Source organism: Brassica oleracea, chromosome C5, assembly GCF_000695525.1.
Source record: "Brassica oleracea var. oleracea cultivar TO1000 chromosome C5, BOL, whole genome shotgun sequence".
NCBI classification, from domain to species: Eukaryota; Viridiplantae; Streptophyta; class Magnoliopsida; order Brassicales; family Brassicaceae; genus Brassica; species Brassica oleracea.
The window spans coordinates 27,161,159-27,169,958 of record NC_027752.1 but is presented as its reverse complement, the minus strand read 5'-3'; the positions used below and the strand labels follow the sequence as shown (position 1 = coordinate 27,169,958).

At 31.6% G+C, this 8,800-nt stretch overlaps 1 protein-coding gene across 1 annotated transcript; it reads left to right on the top strand.

The window, feature by feature from the left end:
• Positions 1–1,194: 1,194 nt before the first annotated feature.
• LOC106292901 lies at positions 1,195–3,039 on the top strand. Its single transcript, XM_013728567.1, has 5 exons — positions 1,195–1,473; positions 1,621–1,694; positions 2,023–2,125; positions 2,217–2,501; positions 2,576–3,039. The coding sequence occupies exons 1-5, from the start codon at positions 1,360–1,362 to the stop codon at positions 2,819–2,821; spliced, it is 822 nt and encodes a 273-aa protein (XP_013584021.1). The 5' UTR covers positions 1,195–1,359; the 3' UTR covers positions 2,822–3,039.
• Positions 3,040–8,800: the final 5,761 nt, after the last annotated feature.

Below are 8,800 nucleotides of genomic sequence, written 5' to 3'. Positions count from 1 at the left end.
TTTATCTATAAACGAATAGAGTTTCGTGTTTAATAGAAGAAACATGACTTTGATGAACGCTAAATATGAAAGAATATAATAACTTATTTTTTGTGTGCTTCGTGCTTCTGTTTTATTTTTATTTTTTTATTTTTATTATCAAAATTTTGAGCTTTGATTTTAATTATAGATTTAATTATTTTATTAGATGATAGAAACATTTTTTATTTTGTTCTTTTATTTAAACTTATAATATTTTTTAATAAATGAATGTGTTGACAACAATTGTCTAAAATTCATATAATATGATCCCAAAATAAAGAATTATGTTTTTTGGTATAAAACCGAATAAACCGAAAACCGACGGTATATAAACCGAACCGAACTGAAGTAAATATGGATTTAGAATGGTAGTTATATTTTACTAACCGAAATACCGAAAAACTGAAAAAACCGAACCGAAACCGAACCCATATCCGGATTGAACACCCTTAGGTAAAACAGAAAACTTACACACACATATATATATATATATATATACACAATTATATATCTTTACAATTACAGTTTTTATGTGCTATTTCACAGAATATGTAAAATACTTATTAAGTTCGAAATGGACTAAACAAATACATTTATTATTTTTATTGCGAAATATCAACGGGCTAAGAATTTTATAAAATAATAGTCATATATATATATATATATATATATATATATATATATATATATATATATATATATATATCATCGATTTTCGAGGAAGTTTTGGTTCATAGGTTTTGGATTGGTAAAGTAAAAAAAAATATATATTTATATCAACAATTGCATATTTTTACAATTACAGTTTTTACGAGTTATTCCTTAAAATATGTAAAGTATTTATTAAGTAGAAAACAAATTGAAAAAAATAGATTGGTCATTTATAATATGAACTAACAAACCGATTAATAATTTTATATTTAAAATTAACCATGCATTTTACGAGCACAAATCAAAATCTTGTTATTCTTTGAAACGATAATTTTCTTTATTTCAAAGGGTAAAAGTTACAAACAAAAGCCAATTTTGGAAATTTAAAATTTGAAGACAAAACTGGCTACAGTAAGTAATCCTCCAACTACCACTGGCACGTGTCCAGTATATAAAAATGAGCCAATGGTGTGCGGCTCATTTTTAAATAAAAAGCAAAAGGCGGTAGTTCGATTCATATATTCACCAGTTGGGATAATAATATTTGTTTACAGAAACGAAAAACCATTTAAAAACTTTTGAAAGAGAAGAAGAGTAGCTACTACTCCACTCTTTTCGTCATCTCTCTATACGTACGCGTCCGCATTGTTGTTGCGTTCTCGAAGCATTGTCATCGATAACGAACGTATGGAGAAAAACACGCCCGTCAGGAAACCACACACTTCGACAGCGGATCTACTGACTTGGCCGGATAATCAACCGTTTGAGTCTCCCTCCGCCGTCCCAACCAGATCGCACCGGGTAGTTACTACGAACTCAGTTTAATTTTGCGATCTACTCACTCAATTATGAATTTGACTCGTTCTGGTTTTGTTTTTGAAAACTGAACTCGATTCGTTTATTTCCAAAAAAAAAATAAAAATTGGAACTGTGGGGAATCAATCGTAGCCGTCGGATGGAATCAGGAAAGTGGTGTTTGGAGGACAAGTTACAGACGAAGAAGTGGAGAGCTTGAACAAGATGTAAGATAGATCTGATGAATTAGCAGAAAGAAAACGAAATGGTACTGTTTTGATATAGTTATCAAACAAGTACCAGGAATCTGTCAATTTGATGAATGATGATCCTGTCGTTATAGAATGTTGTTAGGAGAGAGTTTTTGTTTATAAATATTTTAATTTCCCTTTCTAGATCTTTTTTGTGTAATTCACGCTTCTCTAATTTTGTCTCTTACTCTGTCTGAATGGAACAATTGTTGCTAATTTTGTTCTTTCTTTTTTTCCGTTAAAGTGTTGTTACTAATCAAATCTTCTTGTAAATATCGAAAACCGAACTTGATTGTTTTTTTAGGAAGCCTTGTTCAAACTACAAGATGAAGGAGATCACAGGAAGTGGGATTTTCTCTGTGTATGAACAAAATGATGCTTTGGAGACAGGAACAAGAACATACCAGGTTTGTGTCTTCTTCAGATTTTCGAAACATTTTCTTGTGTTGTTTGATTATGTTATTTGATCAATCATTTTGTGTGTCTGGAAATGTTCAGAAACAAGCAGAAGCAACTGTAAGTCGCATTTCATTTGGGGAAGAAGAGATTGTTACGCCAAAGAAACCAGCAACGGTGCCGGAAGTGGCCAAGCAGCGTGAGCTCAGTGGTACACTGCAAAGCCAATCTGATGCTAAGCTTAATAAGCAATTCTCAGATTCTAAATTTAAGGAACTTAGTGGTCATAACATCTTTGCTCCACCACCTGAAATCAAACTTCGTCCTACCGTTCCTGCCTTGGCTTATAAAGACAACTTCGACCTCGGACAATCTGATACCAAAACCGTAACGCTCTCTCAACTGTAACATTTGTACGATATTACCCAATGATCACTCACAAATTCTTCTAACTGTGGCAGGATGGGGAACTAAAGACGGCCAAGAAGATTCCGGACAAGAAATTTACAGATTTGTCGGGAAATAATGTATTCAAAGGAGATGATACGTCTCCGTCCGCGGTGACGGCGGAGAAGCTTCTAAGCATGGCAAAGTTGAAAGAGATAAGTGGCAATAACATATTTGCAGATGCAAAGGCCAAGTCTCGTGACTACTTCGGTGGCGTACGTAAACCACCAGGCGGGGAGAGCAGCATTGCTTTGGTCTAAATCTACCCTTCCAATAATAATTATATAGTTCCAGATTTTAAATTCTCTACAAACTTAGAAGGTCTAATTATTTATCATTCTCATTTTTATTAGATAATATACATTTGGACGCTTCTGTTTTCTATGTTTCCAAATTTGTGTGATTGGTGGGTTATGAATTGATCGAGATAGGTCATCCATTGGACTTTGTAGTTTGAAAGCTAATCTGGTTTTCAGGACTTTGTGTGTCTTTTTTAATTCCTTGAGAGTTCTGACTTGCTATGACTTTGTATTTTGTTGGGTACTGGATTGATTTTATTGATTAATAGAGATGTAATTGCGCGGAATATTATTTTATTGTTGGTAAGTACTTTTTCCGTTCCATAAAAATAGATTTTTTAGTATTTCCATACATATTAAGAAAACGCATTAAACTACCATAATAAATGTATCGTTTTCTATAATTTTCAATTTTCAATAACTTTTAACTAATAGTAATTCAATAAAGTCAATTAATTTCTACACATATTAAGAAAACACATTAAACTACCATAATAAATGTATTATTTTCTATAATTTTCAATTTTCAATAACTTTTAACTAATAGTAATTCAATAAAGTCAATTAATTTTCTTGAAGTTTACAATTTTTTCATAGGAAACACAAAAAATACATCTTTGTAAAACAAACTTTTTTTCTAAAAAGTCTATCTTAATGGAACGAAGAGAGTATTATTTTTTTTGTAAACTATGTGGTTGTCTTTATTTGTTAAGAACATTATTTGATGTTTTTACCGTGTTATGTAGTAATATGTGATATGTTAATATATTTTGTGTTTGTTTTTTCAATATTGTGATATTGTGTGTATAACAATACTTGTTAGTAGTGAAGTGCGCCTCTGATGTAAAGCATATTGAATTTCATTAACTTATCATTTAGGCATTTGTTGATTTTAAGATTAATGGTTTCAGTGACAAAATTTTATTTTACTTTTTAAAATTTTTTGAACATTATTCTTCTAAAAAGTTACTTTCCCTCTCTCCATATTTTGACCTTTGAGTTGTCACCATCTATGTATTTTGTTTACCTTTCCGGTTTGCGGTACTTCTCACCATCACTAAAAAAAGACTCACATTCGTGCTCTTGTTCTTCATCGCCTTCTTTTTCTGTGAGATTATATGGTATTTGTTGTAGATCGGATTTATGAGTTCCCAGTTGTGCAATTGTTTCTCCTGGCGTCGTAGGCTATTCCGGTCAATATTGGCTGCTCCTCTTCTTCCTTATATTTTGGTTGATGTTAGGGACTGCATTTGGGTGGGGTCAGAGTTAGTTGTCTTTGATGTTGTCGTCCTCTTTTGTGGCTTGTCGTCGATAGTCCCTGCTCGTTTTGGTTTTCAAGATCTTCGGTGATCTGACTTTCTCTCTTTTATTGAGGAAGGCTCCACGGATTACTGATTTCGCTTTATCTCCCCTTCCCTCCATGTACTCTTTTTCGTTGCACTTTTCATCGCTGCTCGCGTTTTTGGTGGATCTCCCTTTCGCCATGTTTGCCATTCGGGGTTTGGATAGTGTTTTCCTATGTGTATACTTTGTGGGCTTGGAAGATTGTTTTTGGTCTCGAGATTGGGCTCTGGTTTCTCGGTGGTTGGCTTCCATTCTCCCTCCATTGGGTTGTTTATCTTCTTCCACTGCTTCCCTTGGTATATGTGTGTGGAGTTAGTCTCTTTGAGCTTCGGTCTCTTCTATCCAGAGCTTTGTGGTTCTTCGCTAGCATGGGCACCTTATCTGTGCTTGTTTAGTTCGTAAGGTGCTTCTTACCTCTTAGCTAGTGGCTGTGCTTCTGGTGCTTTAGGCATGTGTCTTCTTGCTTCATAGTGACTTTGGCATTCCAGTGATTATTCTTCCCCTGACCCGTTTCTTTTCGTTGGTTCTTGATCGCATTCTTGTGTGTTCAAGGGATGACTTTGTTTCATATTTTATCTTTCTACCATTTTCTAATTCTGCTTCTCCTAGCCACACCACTCTATGGTAAGGTAAGGTAAGTTACTTTTCGGTCTTGATTTCTTTTCAGCTCCGAACATTTACTGAGTAAGTGTTACTATGACATTGTGCTTTTCTATGTGATGGAGGTTTTAGGTTTAGATTATGTGTTGTGAATAAATTAAATATTTAAAATCTATTTAAATTTTTTTACTTATTTTTTTATTGATCTTAAATTTTAGTGACCAATAAAATAGATTATCAAACTTCATATGATGATGGTTAGTGCGAGAATGATTAAGTAACTAAAATTTCAGACCAGTCCTACCTATCATACCTATCAAATTATATTATGTGTAATTATATTATGGTTGAAATTATAAGAGAAAAAATAGACATTTACAAAATTAAATGCTCTTTTAACTATTCTCACTTTGATACCCCATTTTGTTGGCCTTTCAAATCTCAAATACCTAAAAGAACACAAAACAGATCATTGCTCTGAATATTACAAACCACACCGCACCACAGTTATAGTAACAAAAATTTCTACATACCTATATATTTTTATGTTATTGTTACTACAAGGACTGCATCACAATTTTTTTGCATGTTGCCCTTTGAACATTATAAGTTGACTAATTTTTTTACTGTGTGCTGACACCTTGGTTTTTGTTTGTTATTTGTAATGGAAACAAAGAACTTTTTTTTACCAAAAAATAGTCTCTTTCTCAAATATTTTTTCTCTACCTATAAAATTGTGGGTTTTTACATTTATAGTTGTTTCGATGATGAAAAATCCAATTTGAAGACAGTAATCAGATATAAAAATAGAAACTCAGCTATTTAGATAATTTCTAGACTTTTCTCTTGAAAAAATTCGTGATCATCTACATCTATAAAATGATTGGAGCTTCTAATCTAGAGATAGAGAAAGACAGGAGGTTGCTTGTGACGCCTTATACTTCTGATAATTTTAGTGCTCTGAGTTGTATTTAAGAGTCATTTGTATGTATTAAGAGTTATGGTCACGATTGAAAATTTGGGACCAAACCAAAAAGAAAAGTGCACAACTAGAATGTGTTGGACCAAATTGTAGTATTCTAAAAAAAGATGGACCCAAAATGTTAAAAGAAAGAACATATGGGGACACATGTCAACAAACCTTCATTCCACATGTCATAACAAAGATGAAAAAATCTACTTTATATATATATATATACTAGCTGGCCCGTCCTACGGGCGGGAAGTTACAATAAAAACTATTTCATATAAATATATATATTAATTTTAGGAAGTATTTAAAAAATATTATAGATTGAAAACGATATTATAAATCAATTAATAATGAATATAACGCTGAGATCATACTGATAGCTTTAATAAATATTTTTGGTTTTAATTAAAATGGCAGAAATTTTCATTATTATCTATTTTCTAGAAAATGTAAAATTAGCAAAAATAATTCAGAAAATGTAATTACATATATACTCTTATTATTTTTTACTTCAATTTGACATAAGAAAAAAATCTAAAGTTTAAATAAATAATACTATATTTATTTCAAGAAGATTCAAGTTTTAAAAAACATTTACACAAATTATTTCATGATAATAAATTAGTCTAACACCAAACTAAATTAGTTAAATATAATATTTTTTGATAAAATATTTAAATCTCAATTTTAAAATACTATATATATAGTTTAATAATAATATAAATAATTATTTACATTTTCTAAACAGGAAACAATGTTTTAGAAAATATTTATTATAGATCATATTATATCTGTATTTTAATGTAGTTAAATTTTAGTGTTTTACTGGGTATGTTTTTGTAGCTTATTATAGATTTTGTTGAACTTTTTTTAATAACAAAATTATTTGTTATGATTATTTCTCATGCTATTTTAAAATATTGTTTTAATTAGTATTCCATAAGTTAATAAAACAATATACTTTTATAGCAGATTTTTTACTTGTTAACGTACCATTTCATATCAAATAATTTATTCGAAGTAGTTAGAAGGAAGAAGCAAAACATAACTAAAACTAAAATAATGTTTAGATCATTCTTAATTGAAAGTGATTTTAATATATGTTCACCATTTGTTTTAATTATACGTATTTATAATTATATGTTTATCTAACTAATAGGAAAAAACAATTAATTATGTAATGATTCACATTTTTCAATACTGGTTTTGTCTGTTATAATAATAAGTAAAATAAAATTATTCAGAATTATTGTTGAAATTCAACACAGAACCAATTAACATCATCAACGTAGACACCAAGGTCAGGAAAATGTAAGTCAGATGAAGTTCTATTTATCTATGCGCAATAAATCGTTTTTTGCATTTTTGAATGCATTTTTCACTCTGAATCGTCCCACGGGACCACTCTATGTATAGAATCATATACCGCTCTTCTTCTATAACTTTGGATTATGGAACTGAACCAACCTTAGCACGTAAATCTTTTTTTCCAAGCATGAACAGACCGTTTGCAGAATAAGAATATGAGTGAGAAAAAGAAACAAACTTTGTTCTCATGCAAGGTTCAAGTCTGTCCAGACAAATTTGATTGTTTTCTTTTTTGACTATCCTGACCAAGTTATTATGGTAGATAAGATGATTGTACCACACTTTTCGGTGAACGGGTCAGTTGAAACCCAACCTTTATGATTCTGGCGCAAAGTGCAATTACAGATTCCACGATAAACAGGAAAAATCTAATTTGGATTATAGAAAAACTTTAAGAACATATTACACATATCTACTCATCAACAAAATAAACTCATTAAATACCAACAACAAAAATACTCCATTTCTACTGAGCTTACAAAAATGTGTAAGAGGAAAACTGATATTTGTATATTTTGTATGGATTTGTCAAAGGACAATATGAGCACCCATAGAGGTGAAAGCGCGTGTTGCCCGAATATAAGAATATAGACACCATATCTTTAAATTTTCTCTCACAGCTCTCCGGTATGTAGGGTCTTCCGCCTATAGATTTATAAGCTCATCTAGTAGTTATAATACCTATCTAATAAGGTATATCTGATGAGGCTCGTATATTTAAGCTTTTAAAAGCTAAGGTACGCAGGCTACTTGTGCTGAAGGGTATTAATTATTGAAACTGAAAAACTTGAAACAAATAAGTATGTTTTATCTATCTTATACTGGGGTTTCTCTACATTATTAATCGTTACCTTGACTTAACTATCCGTGTTTTAATGTTATGGGTGTGGACTTCATTTTGTATGTAAAAAGTGTTTCCAAGTTTTGGGCGGTTAATGTCCGTAAAAAAAAGAATGAATTCTTGAAATTTTAAACGTTTGGATTACTTGATGTTTTGGAATCAAAGGCGATGCTTACTTGGTGGGCTCACCTCCTTTTACTATTTTCTATTCTTTAACTCTGATTTCTTAAATATTCTCCACGAATGATATTTTTAAAGCCCATTTAAACTACTGAATGCTTGTAGACATCTTAAGGCCCGTGTCTAAGTCCTCTTCTTCTTATCTCAAGAACCGGTAAACAAAATATCTCTCATCCGTTCCTGATTTCTCTCATCTCATCTCTGACTTCTCGCTTTTTAAAAAATTTCCATCTTATTCTTTTATTTTTTTCTCTGTTTCATTGCTGAGAAAGCAGAGGAAATTTTTCTTTGCTTTTATTACCGATATTCTATTTTTTTTTTGTTTCTCTTGGTGACCAGATTCTGGTTCGTGTCATGTTTTTCTTTTAGATTCTGCAAACTCGTTATCTCTTTAAATCAATTGTCTTTTCTTGATTTTTGATTTAAAGCATCAAACTTTTCTCTCAAGATCTATGGCGGAAGAGCATCAACGTCAGACGCCGGAACGCCACTGTCTGTGTTCTATCATCTGCAGCTTCCTCGGCTGCCCCACCACCATGAATATATTCGCCAACTGCCACGGCCATCTATGCCTCAAGAAACAAACTTGCTTAAAATCCTCTATCTCTGCAGTTCCCCCTCCCCCCCCCCCCCC

Excerpts from the sequence above, each read along its gene's own strand:
- LOC106292901 (XM_013728567.1), top strand. The coding sequence starts at position 1,360 with ATGGAGAAAAACACGCCCGTCAGGAAACCACACACTTCGACAGCGGAT. Across the intron at positions 1,695-2,022 it reads GTGGAGAGCTTGAACAAGAT|GAAGCCTTGTTCAAACTACA; the intron begins GTAAGATAGATC and ends TTGTTTTTTTAG. Across the intron at positions 2,126-2,216 it reads CAGGAACAAGAACATACCAG|AAACAAGCAGAAGCAACTGT; the intron begins GTTTGTGTCTTC and ends GGAAATGTTCAG.